At 40.5% G+C, this 25,135-nt stretch overlaps 1 protein-coding gene and 1 long non-coding RNA gene across 5 annotated transcripts in view; one reads left to right on the top strand and one right to left on the bottom strand.

Moving 5' to 3' along the window:
* Positions 1-4,303: 4,303 nt before the first annotated feature.
* LOC101846826 (mucin-12) overlaps positions 4,304-25,135 on the bottom strand; it is a 32,296-nt gene continuing 11,464 nt past the window's right edge. For 3 of the 4 annotated variants that reach the window (XM_013085052.2, XM_005102754.3, XM_005102755.3), the window contains exons 3-17: positions 23,657-23,745; positions 21,617-21,723; positions 21,142-21,179; positions 20,214-20,452; positions 19,565-19,732; positions 19,101-19,208; positions 18,398-18,518; positions 17,725-17,901; positions 13,828-13,912; positions 12,932-13,064; positions 12,242-12,459; positions 11,488-11,769; positions 10,758-11,091; positions 8,127-10,276; positions 4,304-7,553 (exon numbers count right to left, since the gene is read on the bottom strand). In XM_013085052.2, coding sequence (XP_012940506.1) covers positions 7,466-7,553; positions 8,127-10,276; positions 10,758-11,091; positions 11,488-11,769; positions 12,242-12,459; positions 12,932-13,064; positions 13,828-13,912; positions 17,725-17,901; positions 18,398-18,518; positions 19,101-19,208; positions 19,565-19,732; positions 20,214-20,452; positions 21,142-21,179; positions 21,617-21,723; positions 23,657-23,745 — 4,337 coding nt within the window. In that variant the 3' untranslated portion in view covers positions 4,304-7,465. The remainder of the gene's footprint in view (positions 7,554-8,126; positions 10,277-10,757; positions 11,092-11,487; positions 11,770-12,241; positions 12,460-12,931; positions 13,065-13,827; positions 13,913-17,724; positions 17,902-18,397; positions 18,519-19,100; positions 19,209-19,564; positions 19,733-20,213; positions 20,453-21,141; positions 21,180-21,616; positions 21,724-23,656; positions 23,746-25,135) is intronic. The other variant, XM_005102756.3, reaches the window with a different exon arrangement.
* LOC118478030 overlaps positions 24,558-25,135 on the top strand; it is a 5,311-nt gene continuing 4,733 nt past the window's right edge. The window contains exon 1 of the long non-coding RNA XR_004858762.1: positions 24,558-24,736. This is a non-coding gene — a long non-coding RNA (uncharacterized LOC118478030). The remainder of the gene's footprint in view (positions 24,737-25,135) is intronic.

Raw genomic sequence — 25,135 nt, 5'->3', positions numbered from 1 at the left:
TTTGCTTAAGGTCCAGGTCTGGCACTGATAACATAATGTTGGTATGAATATTGAGGTGATAAGCTGTCTCTTTGTGTTCACGGAGAATATACATGTGTAATTATGAAAATCGAAACAAAAAGTCCGAAATTGTTCACCAAATTTAGTCCCACAAATTTTGTTATTCTAAATTTGGAACATCGACAGGCATAGCAGCAAAGACAATCCAATAGTCGGTATAATAAGCATCAATAGAACAGAGCGTAAATGCTTGAGGTATATGTGGGTGCATACGGAACAGAACATGGATATGTGTGTGTGTGTGTGTGTGTGTGTGTGTGTGCGCGCGCGCGCGTGCGTGCGTATGTGTGTGTGCGTGCGTGCGTGCGTGTGTGTGTGTTTGTGTGTGTGTGTGTGTGTGTGTACACGCGCGCGCGAGGCTGTATAAAATTTTTAAAATATATATATATATATGTCTCACATATATACACATACATATTACACACAAACACATCACACACACACAAACACACACACACACACACATACACGCGCACTCATTATTGTTTTGCCTTGAGTTGAACCCCCCGCAAGGCACTGCGTACGTCATTTCAATAGTGGAACATTATTTTTGTCTCTTACAAGACAGTCACAGCTGTGGAACCGACAAGGAGCACGAGGCAGGGGTAGGCCCCGGGGACCAGGGAGGAGATGCGTGGAAAGGGACATGAGAGAGATGAATGTCACTTGGAACGAGCTTGGAAGGATGGCCCAGGACAAAGATAAATGGAAGGAGCTTGTATGTGGCCTATACCCTGCCAGGGGTAAAAGGCATTGATGATGAGGATGATTTTTGATTCCTCTCGATATAAACTCAGGACAGACGAGGAAAATAGTTGCGAGCCTAATAGGATTTGAACTTTTAAAAATAAAAGCTTTCGTGTACCAATTCAAGTTCGCACTGATCTGTTCATAGATGTACGTTCAGCAGATCTGGCCAACGACCAATCGTTTTAAATAACCTCTTGCCAATGGCCAAGAATTGCATGTGTCCTACGTATAACAAGTGTATGGGTTTTTTCCACTGTAGTAGCAATTTGATTATTATGTTTCTTCTGGTATAGGTTTTGGTCAAAACACCTACATTTTAACCCTATCCGACGTCGTATTTTACAATCGTATCCATACAACATGGGGGAAAATGACCCCAGGGCGTACGGATAGGGTTAAAAAATGTGGCTGGGCTCACCGCCATGGCGTCGGTGGCCTAGTGCATAGGCTACCGGCGTGAGACTGCGGGTTCGGAGGTTCGAACCTCAGCTCGGTCCGACGTTGTGTCCTTGGGAAAGGCACTTTACACGAATTTCCCTCTTGGCTCGGCCCTTTCGGAGATGGACGTTAAACTCGGAGGTCCCGCCTCTACTAAAATAACCTAACAGTGTTGATAGGGGCGTTAAACCTGTACCATTTCATCGCCATTGCATGCTTAAGGCGTGAATTCGAATCCCGATAGGGAAAATACTTTAAAAAAAATTAAATCGAGTATCATCGTCAGTGTGTAGCGTGTTGTATCCCACTCATTCCAAGTTGGCCTTGACATGCAGAATCGAAGCATTCTGCCTCCCAAATTGTCTTAATTGTATCGATGGTAAACATTCATTATCATAAGCAGTACAGTACTCACGGGCCACTCCCCCCCCCCCACAAGCCCCTCCCAGACGTCATGACCATATCTCTTTACTGTTGGCAACTTTGTCTTCTTACCAGCTCTCTTTTCAAAATCAAAATTAAATGTGGGCGATTTTTACTCCACCTTCGACACTATTTAGATTATCTAGGTTCCGACCCTGCCTGCCAGGGCTAACCCGATTTGAGACGGATACATGCAACATCTCAGCAGAAAGACCCAGATGATAAACAGTCATGTTCTCCCCACTCTGGAATCGAACCCGGGTCTCTGGACGTGCGACAGCGAAGCACCTAACCGCTACTGTACAGCACAGATGCAGGTCGGCCTTTCATTGATGCCGAAATGTTGACACGGTCGACGTAAGGTTGTGCTATGAAACAGGATTTTATGTCCCTTTTAAGATGGTAAGATAGGGAAGCGCATAGACATTGCTGTTGAGCGGGGATTTGCGCTATACAAATGCTATCGATTATCTTTTATTATTGTTATTATTTAGAGGGCTAAACTTTCGAATTTCACGCTCACCTCCGATAGAACTTGTGGTTCGAGAGTCAGGAAAGCAAAACGTTTTTAACTCTGAAATCATAGCAATAGGTTGTCAGTTTTTGTTTTCATGAAGCGATCTTGAACTTGAACTCGCATCGTTTGAGGAATTTCAACGCCCACCATTCCCCTCAGTTAGATACCATCGGTGGAGGGCGATAACTTAGATAGCCACTTCTCGACCATCTCATCTCATGCCGAGTGATCTATGTAAAGGAAAGTATTGCCCACAGAAAAAGGTTTTCATGTGTTTTTCTTGCCGCAAGAGCTGCTCTAGGAATTTCTGGTCGAGACATGGTTCAGAGAATATTACCGATTTTTGCTCTAGTAAGCGCTTTACGGCACTTGCAACACAATTAGGTCAAACAATTGCCGATGATTAGAGGTGTTACAAGAGAGTAACAAATACAAAAAAGAAAGAGGAGAGATAAAGATGATATAATGTTTGATTTGTTTGACAAAATAGATCCCGAATGAGCAAATTATCATACCAGAGTACCCGCCAACCACCCATGAATATTATCAAAAGAAAGCCAAAACAACAGAAAACAAAAGCAAGAAAAGCCATTTGGTTTCCGCAGACCTGAACTTTAATTGAAAACGTCACATTATGCACTGTGCAAAACACAAGGTAGTGGGCAGGGGTTACAGGCGCTGTGTTGTCCTGGGAATGGGTCACTCACTGGTCACTCCCATGTCCGTTCAACGGCTGAATTATTTATTAGTAAAAAGATGGTTCCAAAAAATACGAACGTGTGACTGCAGGTTTATTTTATTTCAAATCATTATTCGTGTCCATTTTACATTTCAAACTGTTATGGGCTCTTTTCTATATACTTATACCGCTAAAAATAAATGCCAGCATTATTTAGTTTGATGAATTTTAGAAATGAGGCCGAATGGGGGGGTGCTGTCAAGTTTTTCATTATCTGTACATTTAATCGTTTTGAGAAGAGAAACACATTTTCTGAAGACACTAAATTATTTGACTTGGTTAAGACCCTCAAATTTTCCCCACTTTAAACAAGAAATGCTAACTTCAGGATATGAAAAATGGTTTTTCATTACTTCAAATGACCAAAATGCTAAAAACTCTAAATTTGTAGAAACAAAGGGACTTTTTGTTCTTCAAAATCTGAAATAGTAGCCTCCTTATTTTCTTTTTTTAAAATTAAAAGTTTTATGGTACTTGCAACACAATAAGGTCAGCCTCCATATTGCATGTCATCAGTGTAGTAGATCATGCAAGAATGAGTATAGGACCCAATTCAGACTGACGGACATACAAGTGACCAGAGCATGCGGGGGATGTGTACACACACTGAGCCTGTAGCAACAGCCCATTTGAACGACCAGACAAGTTTATCATCACTTGAGATGAAAAATAGGTGGGAGAGACCGGGGGGGGGGGGAGGAAGGAAGGAAGGAAGGAAGGAAGGGGGGTAGGGGTGTTGGAGTTGGAGGGAGAACGGTGCAAAAGAAGGAAGGAAGGAAGGAAGGAAGGGAAGAAAGGAGAGGAGGGATGAACTGGGTGAAACAAATTCCCCACTGATAACCTGACTCAGAAACAAAAATGATAAAGATACACTGCGACAGTAATGAAAATAATAATGACAACAATAATAATAATAATGATGTCCGAGTTCTCTTCCAAACGTGTAATTCAAAAACAGTTATGACTGGCCTTGACACTAATAAATAATAAATATAAATATCCTGTCTTTTCCAAAATATGTCATTCACCCAACCATTTCCTTTAACTGAATTGAACTTTAATTACATTGATAACAATGATAATAATAGGCCTAAAAAATATAATAATAATGATAATAGTAATAATAACTACAACAACATTATTAATAGTAATATTAATAACAACAACTGGAATGAAAGTGTGAGTTGGTTTAGAATACAAATGTGCATCTTTTGACACATTTGGGTGGCAGGGTGGGGCAGGGGGAACGGAGAGAAACAGGGGGGAAAACAATCAGAGAAATAGCAAGGAAGTAGAAAAAAAAACTCTCTGGGAAAGGAGAGAAAGAAATGAAGAACATTTACATAATATCTAAACTAAAAAAAAAACACCCAACATGATGTGGAATCAGTTCATTCCAGTGATAATCTTTTGGTCATGGCATCCATAAAGTACATACATCTGTAACAGTTTGTTACATATTGATCTCTGTCTGATTCACTTTCACTCTAAGAATACATTACAGGAGGCCAGCCAGCTCTTCACCAACAAACTCTTGCAGGAAATACCAAAATATTCTGTTTTTCTGTGCATAACTCAACAATTTTTTCATATAGATTTGTACATCATTCTCTCTTTCACACTAAACCTGCTTCTCTCTCTCCCTTCCCCCCCTCCCTCTCTCTCTCTCCCTTACACACACACACACACACACACACACACACACATGTACAGACAAATACACATGCATGTTAAGAGAAATATATTACATTCATAATTTACAAGGTCATTTCGAACACTCATTCTTCATCACGATGTGCACATATGTCACCATTGCACAAGAACAAAAGGTGCACATAGAAACAAATCATCTCTTGTAAGTTAATTAGCATTACAACATATATATATACAAACACTGCAATGTTTTCATTTATATATTCCCACATCCCCATTTACTGATTACTCTCCAGACACACTTCTTTTTTCATCTACAACACAGTATCTCGGCTCACTTCTCTCTTTCTTTATGATCTAAACATAAACGCACACATACAGATGCAAAAATGATCTGCAATATATCAAAAAGAGGGGCAGCTTTTTGAGAATAAAGCTGTAAAAACATGTCAAAAGGAATATTCAAACTGAAAGAATATTCATTTAGACAGCTTTTACATTATCATTGCAGACATTTGATTTATAATAACATCCACATAAACATTCATAGCATCCATTACAGTATAAAACAAAGCAAATCATAATTTATTTCAATACACATACTTCATGCCATAGTGTAACGCTTTATTGTTTTTTTCTTTTGTTCCAAGCAAACCATCCGTACCTGCCTCAATAACATAACCCTTTTTAGGTTGTCATCCCCCCCACACTGAAAGGGGCTTCATTTGGGCAGCTGCAAGTCGTACAGTTGATTAAAACAGCAATAAAGATGCCATAAGAACTATACTGGTAAGCCTACTCAAGTAGAACATTATAAAAGTATTACCTAATTTTACGCAAGAAAATTAAAATGACATATGAAAAAACGGTAGACTTGAAAATAAATAATTTTCTTAACAGTCAATAGGAACCAAATTTCTCTTCCCTTTGACCCAAAAGGAAAAGATCAATAATCGTCCCACGCATAAGACTAAAACTTTGTGCTCTCAACAAAAAGCACCCTTTAATATCACCAGAAAACAACAACAGCACAGATCTGAATTGATTTGCTGCCAACCTTAGCAGAGAAGGAAAAAAGAAACGATGATTAGATATTCTCTGGTCGTCAACCCACAACAGAGAAGCAAAACATGAAGACTGAAAAGTCATGTAGCAGGCGTGATGTCTTTGCTGCCGACCTTAGCAGAGGAGCACATATATTATTTTCGAAGGTTGAAAGTGATGAAACAAGGGGCATTGTAAAACAGTAGGTACTAACAAGAATGCTAAAGAAAGCTCCAACATTATATCATGTGACAAAAGGACAGTGATTTTTAGCTTGCTGAACGGACGGTTGTCGATCCAAAAGGTTTCGATAATAGATGCAATTTACTTTCATTCACGTTCTCTGTAGCTGCTTTGCTTGAAGATGAACAGGCTTTGAGGAAGAAAAGGAAAGCCTTTTTTTTCTCTTCAAGTGAAACTAAACAGGTCGTGTCTGTTGACTTGAAGTGTTGAGCTTTCGTGTCTGTGGTATTTCCAATTGGTATACTTTATTGAAGTCACAACAAAACAATAGATACTGATAAAAAGTACAAGAGTTCCGAATTTAAATCATTTGAATCAATATTGGATAACTAAAAAAGAAGTTTGAAAGTGGAAAGCGTTGCAAGACTACCTAACGGCAATATACAGAGCATGAAGTCACATACAAGATACTGTTGGTATTCAGATCCTGAAACAACATGGAATTACCATTTGATTCTTTTCAGAAACAAAGACAGTTACAATGAATGAGATCATTATCAAATTACTCCAATTGTATTCCTAATATTCTAGTAACTTATCCCATGGAAAAATCAGACTATGACATTATTGTATGTTTGGGACTTCTTAGTGACAAATTGATACCCTCATTTTTTGGGTGTGCGCTGCCTTGATGCTTCATGGCACCTGACCACCATCGGGTTCTCACTCGTGGAAAGGACCACAAGGCATACGCACACACAAACACACACAACATATCAGTGCTCCGAGTTCCAACATTTATCTCATACCAAGAAAGAGACTTTGCATCTACATCATGCAGGATCTTATTAACGTATATGCAACATACAAATAAATATATGTACAGAAAAAAGGCTAAAGGCCTGATAAAAATTTGCTGAATGGTCAGTCACTTGACCTTTGAATCCTCCTCCATTTTCTCTCCGTCTCTCTCTTCTCTCTCTATCTCAGTCTCTCTCTGTCTGTCTGTCTGTCTGTCTGTCTGTCAGTCTGTCTCTCTCTCTCTCTCTCTCTCTCTCTCTCTCTCTCTCTCACACACACACACACGACAGCTCACATTATTCTTCTACACAATACACTCCTCCTCATCAAAATGAGTCAAAATCAGTACCCATCACACAAATCAACCAAAAACTTAATCAAAAAGGTATAACTTATGAAGTCAGTGTTTCTGCTTCAAAACACAGCTTGAAACTGAACATCCCTCAATTATAAGGAATAGGATTCAAATAAGTTTTTGGATGCCACAGAACAAGTTCATGTAGTAGGCATATCAATGGATGCACTTCTTTTTTGTCCCTAAACAAAGGGGTCAACTGAGCAGATCTCTCAGCTTCTGTTCCTCCTGTTTGTCAAACATAGAACATTTTTCTATATCCAAAATATCTGGACAACCAGGCATGCTTCCCCTCTCAACTTGTCCTTAGCCTATACAATTATTACCCCAAGATGCATTTTGCTTGCTCATGGTTCTCCCACAGTTCCAAAACACCACAAAAAGATTTTTCACATTCCCATATATTCTGTCCACAGACAGACATGTGTATCTCTCACTGGCAGCAGAGTTTGTTTCAACTGCAACAACCATTATAAGCATCATGCTTCTCCCGACCTCATGTCTATGCCAATGCTTGGGAAGTGTGAGAAGGTGATGATGAACCCTCCTCCATTCGGGATGTCAAATTAAGTGGGGCTCCGACTTCCATCCTGAAAGGCAAAAACAATACCAACATTTTTTAAATATGAATAGAAACAACAGGCACATTATACTCAAAAGAGACACAATAATAGAAGTCATCAATAAAGCTGAGGTAAAATGAGTCAAACACAGACAAACTTGTTGACTTTGACCAAATTAGAAGTACTCATGCCCTCTGCTTTTAGCTCATTAATCTTACCTCATTGAGGATAGTTCTGGTTTGGGGCACTTAAAAAAGATGAAGCATCAATTTTTTTTATTACTATAGAATACAACAGAATTTCAATTGTTTTTTTTCTTTCTCTGGAACTTTAAAAGGCAGACAACAATATGCGTATCATAAATCACGTCAATTAGTATTTCTGATTTCTATATGATGGTTCCAGATGAACCTCAACAGTACCTTTGGCCTGCTGCTGATTGAACTTATCATAAATATGCTTTGTTCTTAAATTAAATCGTTACAGGTATTGTCACTTTTGGCATTCCTCCATGAGAATTTCATTCAGGTTTATTTCTTTATGGTGAAAGAAGCATACAAATCAACAATACTGTATATAAAGACACAGCACTGAACTCACCTCCTGTCGGCCTTGTCTCCAGTGATAGCATGAGCACGAGCAAACATCTGAGCCAGGTGCTGCATGTTGGCTAGAGGGGGCAGTCCTGAGCCTGGGGTGGGGCCAGGGGCTTGGTTGGGGTTCAAGGTCATCGCCCCTTGTAGGGCTCCATGCTGGCTGGTCAGCATGGAATGGTACATGGGGAGGGACGACGTATGAAGGCTCTGTGAGAGCAGCATGTGGGACATGGCGGGATGCGGGAGGCCACGGGACACGAAGGAGTGGGAAGGTAGGCCAGCAGTTGAAGTGGAGGAGGAGGAGGGGGAGGAGTGGGGAGGGTTGGAGCTGTGAAGCACGGAAGAGGAGGATGAGGGAGAAACAATAGGGACTGGCCCTTTGCTGAATGCCGATGTTGATTCTGAGCATCGCAATGATGATGTGGCAGAGGATGATGGCATGGAGGATGAAATGCCAGGTGACACAACAGACATTGTTGTCACTCCTGCCACTGACGATGACAGCGTTAGTTTGGTGGCTAACTCTTTATTCAGTTCAGTGGTGTTGTTGGATGCGCCCAACACTGTTGATGTTGCAGAGGCAGAAGCATGAGGGGGAGACCAGCAGCCTGGGTCCGAAACCGGAGACTCTTTGGCGATCTTATGCAGGTTCTCCATGCTGTCAAATTTCCTCAAGAGTTTGTCTTTGAGGTGAGACACGGTGACTGCATGGAATTCCTCTTTGGAGTTTGTAAAGTTTTGGTCAGCTGCACCAACTGCTTCGCTATTGCTTGCAGCCATACGACTGGAAACTGTATGATGACTAGAGTGACTTGATCCCCCAAGGTCAGGGGTCATGACCTGGCCCTGTGACCCCACGCTGGGGTGAGGGTGCATGGGTCGAGCAGAGGCAGACGGCAAGGGAGGTGATGACGATGCTGATGATGGCTGTGAGCCAAACATATGATGCTTGAGTATCGGATGCTGCTGTTGTTGTTGTTGCTGCTGCTGCTGCTGCTGCACTTGAGACTTGAATGGACACCCACTGGATGCTCCTTGTCCATTGATAGCCCAGGGTAGTCCCAGAGGGAGCCCCACAGCGGCCATAGTTGCAGCAGTGGACGGAGATGTGCCAGCCGACAACTGACCAATGGACTGGGGGGCCAGTTTTTTCACGCTGCTCCCATTTTTACTTCCTCCATTCATGAGATGTGCTAAAAGGTTTGGATGCGCCTCTTTGGCCGACAGTTTAGGCCGTTCACCTCCACTGGGTGATGGCACTGAGCCGTTGGAACTAGTCGGACTCGCCCTATCAGCCAACGGGGACCTCTGCTCTTCTTTTACATCACAGATGTCAACTTTGAGATCACCATCCTCTGAATCCTGACCTCCATCATGGTCACCCATCCCATCCTCAGCCATCTCATCCTCCTCCATCTTCTCCTCCTTCACAGAGACCCCGGTATCTTCAGCTCCACTGCTGTTTGATGTTTCTGGCACTTTTTCTTTCCGGAACTTGTCAAACTTCTTGTGCCCAAAACTCTCCATAGCAGACTCATCATGAACAGGTGAACCTCGTTCTGAGTTGGTCTTCGAGCTGGGACCTGGGGCCAGTGCCTCTGTAGACACAGGGCTGCTTGAGGTCATGGTGTTCATGGCAACAGGGACTGGAGAATCGGCCAGTCGGGAGGCAGAGACCAGGGGCTGGTCAAGTGACTCAGTGGGACCACTAGGGGGGACGGTAAGAGTTGGAGGGTTAAGAGGAAGGCTTCCTCTGTCAGCCCTCTCCTTGCTCTCACTGCCTTCCAGAGTATCTGTTGTTGCCCTCGATGTTGATTTAGACACAAGCCCTTCTTTTGATTCAGACACTGCCTTGAATCCACTTTCCTCAGCCCCCGTAGGATACTTCCTAAAGCCTGGATTATGACTTATGTCTCTCTGTAGCCCATCACGCATAGCATCACAGTTGTGAGTTTTGGCCACCTCTCTCTCCCGAGGTCTTGAGTCCAGGGGTCGGGTATGCTCATCTCTTGGTCTCTGCTGCAAAAGTGGCATAGACATGGGTGGGGTCATCCCCATGGCCAAAGCAGCCTGCTGGTGCCACAGGGCTGGGTGCTGGGCTGCCATCTCAGGGGTCAGTTGCATGCCATAGATGGAGCCATCAGGCATGATGTGCTAGGGACAGAGCAAGGTGAAATACTCTGAAGCAAGGTCTATGAGTATAATACAAGTTACATTCAATCCAACACCCTCTTCAAATGTTAAACAAACTGCATTGTATCAAACAAGAAAGTATTCAAGATCAAAAACTTGGGCTCCATCAACAATTTTCTTAAACTTAGAATCAATACCAGTACTATCCTGATAGTAATTATGATCTTCCTATATTTATGTCAATTCTGACAAAGATGACACTTTTAAAACAAAGAACAATAAATGACAAACGTACGAACAGAAAGGGTGAAATATAAATAAACAGACTGCAATTTCCATTGATCTGCATTTCAGGTAACTGGATAAAATCAAGCCTTTACCTGGCTAGAAACTTGGCCTGTTTTCTAAGCACAAACTCTAAATACTGGTATTTACGGCCCATGAAAATATCTTGCTGAAGTTTCAAATGTGTCATACAAGATAATGAAAATTTGCAACTAACCTTCATGACAGGAAGTCCATGTCCTGGCAAATTTCCAGACCGTTTGTCCATCTCTGTCGCGCTCCGGTTGATGTAAGACAGCGGCCGGTCAACCAACAGAGACTGCTTGCGGCTATGAAGACCATAGGCAGCACCCACGCTGCCACGGCGCATCTCAGGCGACATGAACTGTCCACTGTCTGAAGACATTTGGTCACGCTCATCTCCTCTCTCAGCCAGCATCCGGTGCTGCAAGGACATCCTGGCCGCTCTGCCCTCGCTGTTCAAGTGGAAACTGTAGCAACGCGGCCGCATGTTGATGTAGTCCTCTTGAGTGAATGAGCCAGACCGGGACCTGTGGGAAACGGGAAACACAAATTAGATCATTATGGAAGCTACTAAAACAAACGAGATCACTAAATTAGTCTGAAGCTGCCATCTTAGGAAACAAATGTACCGCTAATAAATAAATACATTTTTTAAAACACTGATGGCCTTTCACAAGAAAGGACATGTTTATATTTTTAAACATTACAGTACTTATTAAGAATTTAATCCAAAAGAGATGAGCATAGAAATATCAAACATTAGGTGGTTTTTTTTTTACCTGAATGTAGGCAATCACAGAAGTCCTTCTTTTTGATCCTCAAAAGGAACAAACCATAGCAGAATTTAGAACATACAACATATGGAACAAACAATTACAAAATTGAGAACATAAAACAATGATAAACAAACCAGTGGCACTCACCTTGACTTTGGCGAAGTAGGAGACGAGCCACTTCTTGCTGCAGTTGCTGCCGCTGCCAGCACGGTCTCAGGAGCAGCCAGGGAACTGGTGTGAGCCACCGAAGCTGTCGCATGGCCAACAGCGCCCTCTGGGACTGTGATGGGAGTGAACGCCGCCGAGTGAGGGACGTTGTACATGCTGTTTCCTTCCTCCTGGATTGGAGAGCTTGCCGCAGAATTGGACATTGAAGGAGGAACAGAGTCTCCTCGGACAGCATTCCGGGTCTCAAGGCGATCACTTAATCTGGACATAAGACAAACAAAAGCAATGTTTCTTTTTTTATTTATAACAGTTTTAGTGTAAATAAATACCAAGTTACTTTCTAAGGAACCAAGAAGCTTTTTTGGTGCAACGTTTTGAAGAACAATTATATGCTGAATGTGACAAAGTAAAGCCTGTAGCTTGTTGCTACCTATAAATAATGTAATCTCATTCAGTGCACCAAATTTGAAATATACATGCATTAAGATAAGAAAGCAACACTTGAGAAGTAGTTGCTTTTCCAAGCAATTGCAATTCATGTCAGAAAAATACACAAGTCAAAATATAAACATACATTTTTGGCCTCCAGTATCTTCTACTATAATTCAACCAGTAGTTGAAAAGTCATGGCCTAGCACTAGTATCAATCTGCAAATGCACCACGGTAATAATTTATGACTTTTGTTCTTTCACTGATTTTGATAAAAATCGTAAAACAAATTCGCAGACTCACCTGTTCACCATTTTGTTGATATAGTCCCTATCAAGAGTGTAGCGTCTTCGATTGCCCTCCTCTATGGTGTGTAGCCTAGGCCGAGTCAGTGTGTCACGATCCAGTGTGTTACATCTACGCCGAGGCTGGTCAGCCATCAAGCCATAAAAGCCTGAGACTTCCTCACGGAAAAAGGTACCATACGGTGTGCGAAGCACAACCTGCGGTGGAACAGGCAACTGAAAACATTAGAAAATTTCTTTTAAAATCTGAAGATAGGTACATAAATAAATATAAATATATATATATATATATATATATATATATATATATATATATATATATATATATATATATATATGTATGTATACTGTAATTAACTGCAGTTTTGTGAGGACAGACTTTCAAGTTCATAATCTTAGTGCATATCATAGAGGATATAGTAAACTGCTGAAAACTGTTCTCTTCAGACCATTAGAATTAAGTACAAAGATTTGAGGGTATTACAGTACAGGGATCTGAGTGTATTATCTTTAAAGCTTATTCTGCAGTAACCTAAAGATGCTTGTGAAATTAACCAAAGAATCAAGTCTTAAAATTGTGAGGTGGTACACCTCCAAATAAAACTTCTTTGACTTGAATTCATTCTATTTCTCATTTTGTATGTGCAGAACATCAAAGTTGTATAAATAGATCAAACTTGAGTCTGACCTGCTGATGACTGGAAGCCTCCAAAGGCATCCTCTGTCCCACCACAAGGTTACTGTTTTCTGTCTCACCGCTGTAGCCTGAGGTCATTGTCATGTTAGATGTCTCCGATAGTGTCGGTGATGAACGGCCAGACCTGAGATTTCAAGGAACAGAACAAACATAAACCACCTTGTATTATTCAAGAATAAGTCAAAATGAAGGAAAAGTATGTCATATTCTTATGGTGATCATTGTAAACTGCTCTATTTTCTTATCCTTTTTTTTTTTTCACTCATCAAAAAGAAATATTTGGCTTCAAATTATACTCAATCATATAACATAAGAAACACATGTTTTATCTGACACAGAATATGCAAAGCAGCGAGTGCTTACTATCAAATTATACTATGGCAAAATATTAAGTAAAAGGCCATGTTATATCATTAGCTTAATTTGAGATAATTTTAAAAAACTGGAAAAAACTACACCCCAGACAATAAATTTTTAAATAAGTATTTCAAAAGGTACAGAATATAATAGTGTGTGTTTCACCAAGTGCTTATTGCAATGACAGCTTTCTCCAGATACCTGGACAATGTCTATCCATCTTTATATTTATTTTTTCTTTTTTGTTCTAGAACATTCCAATGAAAGCAAATTGTCACCACAGGTGAAAACTGCAGAAAGCTGAGTATTTATAATTTTGATATACCATGCTTTCTTGCACCTAATTAGCACCATGTATTGATTGACATTTGCTGCAACTTTTGACCTCAAACTAATGGACTAGAAACTGATTCCCCCCCCCTGCCAAGTAAAGGAAAAGACAACCATAACCACTAACTACAATCACTGAGAAGTAAGAAGTTACAACAACAAAAAAAGCACCACACGGAAGAAACAACTATTCCCTATACCTGGTGCTGAGGGACTCCTGGAAGTCCATATCTGAGTCATCTGTGTTCTGTCGTTCGCGTTTCTCATGATTGGATCTCTGGCCCGCTGGACATAAAAGAAAATACAAAAAACATCAGACATGAGGGCATGTTATATTCTCTCTACTTTGTCTGCTTAAATTCTTTACATTTCTCTTGCAGCATAATACAGATAAGACAACACGCGTCTATAATATCAGCAGGGAACAAAAATACAATACAAGGTTAAAAACAATTCAACTTCAATTAGAAAGTATAAAAAGCGTCAAAACATTCAGACGGGGCAATTAAAAGACAAAGACTGTAATCAAAGAAAGCAAACGTGAAAACAGGCAGTTATAATAAGAGAACCTGCCACTCTGTTCAAAAGAGGTTTAAAAAGAAACACATTCCCCCCCCCCCCCCATAAAATCCCTAACCTTGACCCCCCCCCCCCCCCCCCCGTCTTCATTTGAGGAAAATAAAATCTTCCAAAAGTGGCAAAAACTTTCCCCAAATATCTTTCCAGTAAAGGAATAGGCAAGACAATCCCCTTTAATATGTGTATTTATGCCATAGTATGCAAATTACCCAGCAAACTATTACACCCTGTTGACCCACATTGTGTGACCCAGTGACCAAGTTCTCCCACCTCCTCAAATGTCATCCCCTCCCCCTCCCCTCTTCACACTCTTGGAAATAAAAAGTACCCATCCCAGTTTCCCCTTCCCCTCTGGAGGGAGAGCACTGGAAGAGATGACACTGCACGCAGGTTGAAAAAATATCACACAATGTTAGTTGTACCACGGGGTGGTCATGAGAGCCGATCATGCCCTTTTGAATGAGTCAAAGTTGACTCTTAAACTTATTGCACCACATAACTGCAGCGACGAAGAATTATTCAAATTTGTTTTTAGGTTAAATACCCACTGCTTTGCAAGTCATTGCCATTCATATTTCCATACCAAGATCCATTAAGCTTTCATTTCCTTTCATTTCTAACCTGAGAACAGTTCCCACTCTGAAAAAGACACTCAGTTACCATAAGACTGAACCTCCCTCTTATTACATATCTGAAAGCCTGTCATAACTTGCGACATATGCTGAGCCATACGCACAGACAAAACACCAACCCCTGCTAGAAGCTCTTCTCTTCTGCTGATTGATTTGACATTTACACAAAATGCACACGAGCTGAAATTTTTCTAAGATTTTTCTTTCTTTGTGGCTGGATAAATATGGAATACATAATGATTACTGAAACTAAGGAGGTGTCAATCTTCCCTAGTGTGTGGCAACAGTGTATAATTACGTCCTAAAAATCTTTGATGCTTCCTCGGAATAAAGTGTGAGGATAAGTAAAAAAGGTGATAGACGACCAGATAAGTGAAATCTTTGCTTCAGTTATTATAAAGAACAATATTTTACTTCACCTTCAAAAATCAAGACAAAGAATGTTATTCAAAAATAACTTATTTTCCTTTGATTTTCTTTCGAATGACCCTGAACCAAAATGAGAGGCAGAAGATTAAAGTAAAAAAACAAACAAACAACTACAAAAAAACCCAAACTGCAATCATAATCTAATTTTCCCTACAACTTTTATTTCCATAGTTAAGACTTTTTCCCTTCAACCAAAGAGAAGCCAAACAACTAGTCCCCAAGAGCTAAAGAATGAAACACCGGACGAAGAGGCTGAAAATAATCATCACCAGAACTAACTTCTCCCCCCCCCCCAACCCCAGCCCCCTTCTCTGTATGTCCTCCATCCACCAAAGAGAGCAGTAGCAGCCTGGAGGAGAGTAGGGCAAATTTCTCACTGTTTGCAGACTGCAACATTAAAGTAGGCCATGGTGTGGGAGTTTCCCTCACCCCGCCTTGCCCCACATATCAAAAGAATAGACCTGAGATGACTGAGGTACTGCACAACCACAGAAAAAAATTCAAAAACCCAAACAAATACAGACACAAAATTCTAAAAACCAGGCCACCCTGAGCTGCAGAAGACTTTTTGCAGAGAGCAGACTATTCGAGTGGGAGGAAAACCACGAGGAAAATCACTTTAAGTATATTTGGGAATGCTGAATGACTGAAATCCTTAGGAGTGCATAAAAACTATGGCTACCGACCACATCAGAAAATTACATGTTTATTGGAATGATTACCTTATCATCCAAACGTTTATCTTGTCTATTACATCAATTTGAGTAATTTTGCACCATATTTTTTTACATCCCTTTCTATCGGATTGAGCAATGACATATCCAAATACTTCCCTCTCTTAAAATACATTATAGATGTTTGTTAAACAATTTCAGTTTGAAAAATAGATGCCTGTCTAAAATTTCTGAGCTTAGATGCAAAAACTCTGCATAGCCCCCCTCTATCCTACACCAAACTCAAAATAAATATAAATAAATAAGGCATACACTGAAGTTTTACCACATTTGTGGTTAGTGCAATACACAAACAAGAAGGATTCAGTGCTACATACATGCAAATATAATCCACTCCTTCCTCACAAGTCAACAAAACAAAGACAAATTGAAGCCAGGTTCTCTCTCCACTACTTTAATCAATACAAATGAAAAGAAAACACTTTGGCCCATTAAACTTACAAATCTATTTCTGTCTTGCTGCAAGTCCTAGTGCAACTTATTGATCCTAGATTAGCGTTGCTGGTCTTGAGACAGTGTAAGTCAGAAGGACGATTTTAGCAGTGTGGGAGGAGAGGAGAATGTATTTAAAAAAAAAAAAAAAGACAAAAAAAAACTGGGATGGGTTCCAGAAAGTTCAAAGGTGTATGGGTTTCAGAAATCAATGACATTTCTAAATGTCAACACTGGGTTTCAGGTCTGCTGCTGAGAGTGAGGAAATACATCCAACCAGAGGCAAGAGATGGTAGGAGGACTGCAAAGGTGAAGGGCAAAAAGAGAGATACTCCGCAGGCAAAAATAAGCTTCTATGAATCTGAAAGCAGAAGTTGTTTTCAGGATGCTAAAAGTCAGTGTCACACTGAACTCACCAAGTTCAAAACTGTGTATTTCTAGTTTTAACCACATGGCCCTTGTACTTCTGGCCTTTAGTTTATTATCAAAGGCCACATTACCTCCCACTGACATTCAAAGGGCTATAATAAAAATACCAAATTAAACAAGGTGACCACGTGTTAACCAACTAAATATAAAATGAGAATTCTACGTAGAAAGACAGAGGATCACCTCGCTGAAAAAGGTCATTTCGGAGAAGTGTTTCCAGTAAACCAAAGGGCAGATCTGTTCAACAAAACCTATAAATATAACACCCAGCAGTTCAGCAATACCATAGCCCCCCTCCTTCAAACAAATTTAGCTGTACATTAAAACAACCAAACAATCATCAAGCCACCTCTCCCTCCTCCCCACACCCTTCCTCCACCTCTAGACAGACAGTATGAAAACAGGCTGGAACTTGTAAGACAGTTAAAGACCAGGATATCTATACAAAGGATTGTGACAGCTTGCGACACAACCAAGGGATAAAATAGAAAAGGGTTTATCCGAAACACTCTCCAACTGTTCAAAGACTAAAACTCTTTCAAAATAGCTATAACATAGAAAGAAAGACACCATATTAAATAAACACTTCAGTTTCTTTTCTATTTTACCGCATCAGTCCCCAGTTGGAAACAATAGTGTTGCAATCTGTTATGTGCACAAAGCCATCCTTTACACAGAAGACCTAAGACCACTGATCATTTCCTATTTCCTTTGCAGACCAACAAAGCAACTGAGACACACAAGCACTTATTACAAAATATAGCACCAAACAGAACGGATAAAAAACCCACAAGCAGTGGATTATAAAGAGAAACAACACCAAAAAAAAGTTACACAAGCGAGCTCAGTCTGCATTACTCACCAATGGATTTCTCAGAGTGCAGTGTGTTCAGGGTGCGCAGGTCTGTGGTCTTCATGAGCAGTTTTGCAAAGAGCGTGCCATCCTCCTTGTGGTTCATGTTGATAATGTTCTGCAGCGCCTCCGACAATTTGATCTGGATTCTCTCCACTTGCTCGACATTACGCAGGCCAGGCCGATCTGAGGAACGGAGGAAAAGTGGAAGATATATATATATATATATACAGTCACTTTGTTCTGACATTCACAGACTTTATTTAGAAAACCACGCCACAAACACAGTGGTGATTTGTTAAATCTTCAGCAGAAAAGAAAAAAGTTCTTAAAACTTCTCATGAATCGATCAATGTATTATTTTAATTTTTTTAAGTGAATGCATTAGCAGAAAGTTCTGTTCAACTAATACTGAAACTGAAACAGTAGGCCTACCAGCATCTGTGGTTTATAGGCTAGGCTCTTCACCACTTCAAGCAGCACATTGAGTTTGATTCCCATGTGGGCAAATTATTCTACAAAGTATCTCTGTCCACTTCCTGACAAGCTGTACCCCAATCAGCCCCGGTTGGCAAAACCGAATTTGCATCCTGAACGATCTAACTTGGGGTCATGAAACCTATGCAGTCTTTACAATCAACAAGCTTAACAGTGAAAACAGCATGGAGTAGACCCTGCTTACCTGGAGACATGAGAACTACAGCTGAGAAGAGAGCAATTTCGTCATCAATAAGACACAACTTGTTGAAGCGTTCAGCAAAGTCAAACATAGAATCCAGCAGGAAACCTGCATTGGTCGTCATCTGGCAAGCAGACAAAAACATGAATAAATCTCTGCTTTTTACAACAAAGACATAACTAAACAGAGTAAGACAAGAACAAGACAAAAGTACTCAAATAATACCAAGGAAGAATGGGTACATGTTTTAAAAAGTCCAGTGGCTTTCATGTTCTTGAAGGAACTTTTAAAGCTGCAAATTTACAACAGTAGACACTTAAGTCATAAAATAACATGAACCTATTCATATTATTCACCAATATAAGAATGTGTATGCGATTCAGTGGTTGGGGGGGGGGGGGGGGAAGGGGCGGTGTGGTCGACAGTATCAGTAGGAACAAGACCTTGTCAGCAACTATATACTGTACTATCAGATCTGCCTCATGTACCAATCATTTCTCTTCCTCTCACCAGTTACTATATTTCAGACTAAATATCGGAATGTTTGTTCTTGTAGCAGCTCTTATTATTTATTTTGAGCTTGCATCCTTCATCACAATTCCATACATGAGATGGTGAAAGTCTATACAGTGTATGTATACATGGGACAATTCATGTGTGTGCAGCACAGGACAAACACACAACCCAACCAGAACAGACAACTTACGGTGGAGGGCTGTCTCTTGTACAACTTGCCCCCCGTGAACATCATGGTGTTGGACGTCGGGTCAAACAGACAAGCCAGACGCACTAAGAGCACCTCAAATGTACCGGCCTGGGGAACAAAAACATTCAAATCTAAATTTCCATATATCTAAATGACAAAATATAACAAGGACGTTTACCATTAAAAACATGTCACTACATAAACCCGTACAAGTACTTTAAATCTCCAGAAACAATTTTACCTCTATTTGTGAACTTATAAAAAACTACTACTATTTAATAAATTATGTAATATTAGATCTCCAAAGAAAAAAAATTATATAACAATAGTCTTTGGCTTTGGGATAGAGCTCCTGAGCTAATGAATTTTTAAAAAAAGTAACTTTAGTAACAGAAATGAGTCTCTACTTACAACACACACTACTCAGATTTGACAATACAAGAAGAATGATGAAAACTGCCAACCTTGAGCAAGGTGACCTGGTCATCCTGGTTGAGAAGGATGAAACCAGGGATGCCCTTGGCAAAGTCCACCACAGACTTGATGGCTGGTGTGAAGCTCTCTGAAAAGTCCGTCAAGTCGTGCCGGTTGGCATTGGTGTCCATCCCAATTTCATTGTTCAGCGGACATGCCTGGAATAATAAAAGTTTTCCTCCGTTTATTTCTCTTGAAAACGGTCAACTACACATAACGAAGTAGTTCTGTTTGGAAATGGGAGCTTCTTCTACACATGTAAAAAAGGGTTTGTGATTTGACTGTCTGCACACAACATATTTGATCACTTCCGTTGATTTCTACAATCAAAATCATTCATTGTTTTGATAACTGATGTCGCCTGTACATTGTTCTGGCTTATCCAGATTAGGCTCTTATGCTGTTCTTCTGCATGTCAAGGTGGTTGATTTATATTTTATATGTCAGCTTCATTTGTTGGATTTTAACAAATGCATAAACATTTGAACTTAAGCTTATCTCAACATAATGAGAGAAGGAAAAAGTGTCTCTGAATGCAAATCTGACTCTTATCAACACTCCGCTGAGCCAACATGAATGATAACACAGTGAGTCAGGAAGCATGGTTTTATTGCTATCATTATTTATAACTGCACTCACCATATTTGCCGGGCAAGTGACATACTCCTGGTTGTGCATGGCCAGATCCCGCATCTGATGAGCGCGGAATTGCGTGATATCACAAGTGTGTCTGTGCGACGTCACCACTGCATGAACGACATCAAGGTCATTGGCCAGCAGACTGTTGAGCTCACTTGTCTGAGATGCAAGGTTTTTCTTCTGCATCTGTTCAAAGATTCTCGCCTTTTCTTTCTTTGGCACCCGACCAAAGCGCACAGCTGAAAAAGACAAGCCATATAATTCCTTTAAAGTCATGTAATGACTCATCACACACACAAAACCAAATAATTGACATACAGTAGAGTAAATAAAAAAACCAAGAGAAGTTTCTTTTTTTTTCTAAAAGGAAATGTCCAATTGCTTCATCATACCAGCACCCTTTTCTATCTACATTATGGAAAGAGATTTATTCAAACCAAAGCTCACACAGTAAACCGAAGAGCAAACCTATTACGGCTAAAAGAGGACCTATAAGCAAATAAACACAATGGCAAACTGATGGAAACATAGTGTACCTAGGTATACTTATGTGAGCATAAACAACACAAACAACATAAGAATTATAATGATATGCATACATAATATTTGTTTCTGAATATGAGGTATGAATGAGTGTGTGTGTGAACACGTATATACTTACATGTGAACTCGTGCAGGTGTGTGAACATGTACATATTTGTGTGTGTAATTGTGTACGTGTGTGAACATGTACATATTTGTGTGTGTAATTGTGTATGTGTGTGAACATGTACATATTTGTGTGAGTAATTGTGTACGTGTGTGAACATGTACATATTTGTGTGAGTAATTGTGTATGTGTGTGAACGTGTACATATTTGTGTGTGTAATTGTGTACGTGTGTGAACATGTACGTGGAAACAAGTCAGGTAAAAAGTAGTCAACTTACCATCTCGTGACATGCCGACAGATATGCACTTTTTGAGACTGAGGATAAAAACCAAAAAGATACTGAGCCACCCGCAACAATACCAAAACTTTGGACTGCATTTTTTTTTTAACAACACACATTGGTAAAAGCACATACAGTTAGTGCACGCTTCTATACACTGCGAGACAAATTTAAACAAACAATCAATCATTTAGAGCTAAGGATATTTGCACTTGAATTGTTCGAAGTTTATAAATATTGTATAAATGCATGAACAAAACAAACGTCATTTAAGGGACAGAAACGTTCTAATAATACACATTTTTGAAGAAAATACATGACAGACCAGCTAAATTAAGTAGCATAAGGTAACACCTGTATTCATTTCAAGATTTAGTTCAGTCACGAATTCTTGCACAAGTGAGGTTCTTATATTTAGCACCATGAGTCTGACTCCCAATGGAAAAAGGTGATGATGATGTGTGAACCTTACCGACAATACTGACATCTGTTTCGGTTGACTCTCTGTATGTTGCATTGTTGATTCTTAAGGCAAGGCCTGTACTGAATCTTTTGCTGGATGGAACGACGGAAGAAACCCTACAAGAAGAATAAAATATTGAGTGAAATGTTAGGCCATGAAAAATGTGAGCGTTGAAAGTGATTGAGAGTGAACAAAAACAAACCTCAATTAATGTAGAATCCACACTGTTGAGATTATTTAAATTTTAAAGAATTTCAGGTGAACATCTGACAGGTACATTGCAGGAGATAGAACAGCAACCACCAGGAGGGCAAGCAATGGCAGCACAGGGATCAGAGGTTTTTGTAACAGACAGGTGGAAGGGAAGATGAGAAAATAGGAGTGTTAACAACAAGAAAGGAAATAAGGGAAATGATTTGAGGGCAGGGGGTGGGGGTGGGGGTGGGGGGTAAAGAGACAAATGGAAAAGACTCCAAGATGGAAAGACTTTCTAAAATAGTAAAGAGGAAGGGAAGCGGTGCACATAAAGTAATTAATCTTACACAATTTGCCTTTTATTGCAAGACCAACAAAAAAAAATGAAAAAAAGAAAGAAAGTTTCATAGTGACAACAGCAAAATAAAATCTAAAAATCCTTAGTAGGGTAAGTAAGGCACTTCAAAAAGTCATAATATTAATAGGCTACTATTAACAACATTAACTTAAATGAAAGTTTAAATGTGGTCATTGACCTGTTGTGTCACTGTGACACGATATATTTAAAAGCAAATGAAGGCCACCTATATGAAATTGTGGTAGATCATGTTGACCTCCATGGATAAACAATCAATCCCTTGAAGGCACAAACTTCTCCATTCAGAAAAGATCCACTCTAAAGGCTGACCACCAGAGCTTTTAGTATACATAACATTATAAATATTGTGAAGAAATAACTTAGCTAAGTCTCTTTATCTCTAATGCCTGTGCAGAGATAAAAATAAGTAAGCATTATGAATCATTGATTATTTCTTTTTTATTCTTGAATAAGTCCCCATTGGACTCAAAAGAAAGCACCTGCCAAGAACGGAGGGGAAAAAACAACAGCAGAAGAACAATTGAACACAAACATGATCCCCCCCCCCCCAACCAATTTTCAACTATAGAAAAAATCTACACTAAAAAGGTCTCTCCTTAATTGCAGTGCACCCCCTTTAGTTATTTTTCTGTTTTGACTTTTAGAGAGGCATGAGGGAAAGAAAAAAAAATCTTTGACTTGTGACCCAGCCAGATAAGTGGGGTATGCTCACAAATAAATATAATAAAATATATCTCAATAAAAGAGGAGTCAAAAGACAGCTTTAAATGTCATGAGCAGGAGGTTAAATGGGTGCATAGTTTTCTGACTTCAAAGGGATCTGGGTGGTTGTTCAGGTTGTGGGGAGGGAGGAGGGAGAGAGAGGAAGGTGACTCTAAATGTGAGGGAGGGGGGGTCCTTGTCCTGCTATTTTTATTTTTTATGGCTCGCTTTGTTCAGTTATAGGGTTTGCTGCATGATCTTGGCCAGGGGAAGGGATTAGACTGAGTACATGCGGTTGCATACAATGTGAGATGAAGCAGTCATGTAAAATTTAGTTTAAGTTTTAAAATAAGTTTTAAGGCACTAGCAACACAACGTCATTTTTAAGTGCCAAAGATTAGAACTCTGTTACTAGAGAGTAACATACAAAGAAGAGGAGGAGAGATTTCAGAGGATATAAAAATATTTTTATGTCATGTTGGAGTTCGAAAGGAACAAAAAGGAGCTGATAAGACCAGAACGCCCACCAACCACCCAGATCGTGTTGTGTAGAGTTCGTGTAGACTGTAGAGACACGACATCCACTGACTTTTTTTTTTTTTAAAGAGGACAGTAATCCTTCCACTAGACAATGGATTTCTGGGTGCCTCATCAGCTTCTGTTGTATCCGCCCCACGTATCGGGCGGGCACAAGGCCGGAGAAAAGTCGGGAACAGATAGGCATACAAAGATAAACTTTGATCTTAGCCAAAAGACATGATCCCCTGACTTACCTTACATCCCTCACATGCATGCACGCCGTAGTGGAAGCCACTGGCTCGGTCCCCACAGACACGACACAGGACTGTCTCCCCGTCGAACTCTGGGGAAGGTTGGGGGAGGGGGTGGGGTGAGAACAACAACGGAGCAGGTGAGTTGGTGAATGAATGGGGGGGAAAATTGTCACGATGTGAAGAAAGTCTCCTGAATACATACAATAATTTTACCACGTTGAACATCGAAAGGTCAGGTGGATAAAGTCACAAACATAAAGTCATCCACCTCAGACGCCCCCTCCCATTGGTGCTGGACTGGGTGGTCTTGGGTCAGCTGACTTCCTTGTCAAATGGAGGGCTAAAGTTTACTTTTACCCAACATAACATTGCACCACACAGGTTTAAATGATGAGCATAGAAAAGCAGAGGAAGGACATATTACTAGGAAAGGAAGTCGAATTGTGGGAGAGAGAAGACTACAACCGGCATGCACGCTCACAAGACATGATATTCACACATGAACCAATCCCTCCTGTTATGATAATAATATCATTTATACGACACCATACCCATCCATACAAAATGAGATTATGTACACACATTCACTTTCTTTTCCTTTCCACCAGCACGTGGCACAAAAGCTCTGCTGTGCCTCTGTTCTGCCGTACGTTGACAAAACGCCTTTTTCTTATTCACAGCAGTTTCGAGAAATCAGCTTTTTTCGTTTTTCTTATAATATTTAAACTATTTTGCACAGTACATCTCGGTTGGTCTCGCACCTTGAAGAGAAATGTCATTCCCTGTGCTCAACAGATAGATCTATTATAAGACAACCGAAAATCGCTGATTTCTCAAAATTGCGGTGAGCAAGTAAAAGGCGTTTTGTCAGAGTACTACTGCAGTGTTGTTCTAACCCTTGACATAACGTTACCCCACAACCAAGTCTCCTTTGACTGACCAGGCTCCCGCCGCTGGCCCAGACAGAGGGCTCAGCCAGGACCCAGACAGAAACACTGACGTAACATACAGCTGACCGGTCAGTCGACCTGAACTGCTGACCAAGCAAGAGGGGAACCAAACCGTCTGCACCGGGAACAGGTAGGTGGGGGGAGGGGGGGGGCATGTTTACTACGGTGAGCTGAAAACTGTTTTCCCCGCCGGCTGTTTCTGTACTCCAAATTCATTTTGCGCAGAGCGTAAGTTTAGCTCACCCATTCTCCGCTTGTCACGTACGCAGGCGATTGTCGTGCAGACACATACGGAGACGTGGAGGTCGGGGTAGGCGTATGCTATGTGGGTAAGAGGGAAGGTGAGTTGATAGGTTGGCAAGGAGCTTACTGTAAACTCCTTGTAGGTTGGCTAGAAAGCAGATCCACAATAACCACCTGTGACGTAAGCTTCAACAAAGATTTAGAAACGTCCTTACATAATATTCATTTATGCCAGCAGCACATGTTGCGCTGTAAAGAGAACACTCAACAAAACACGCATGCCCCC

The sequence above is a fragment of the Aplysia californica genome, unplaced genomic scaffold, assembly GCF_000002075.1.
Source record: "Aplysia californica isolate F4 #8 unplaced genomic scaffold, AplCal3.0 scaffold00338, whole genome shotgun sequence".
Lineage (NCBI taxonomy): Eukaryota > Metazoa > Mollusca > Gastropoda > Aplysiida > Aplysiidae > Aplysia > Aplysia californica.
The sequence above is the reverse complement of the archived record's forward strand: the minus strand, read 5'-3'. Positions and strand labels throughout refer to the sequence as shown.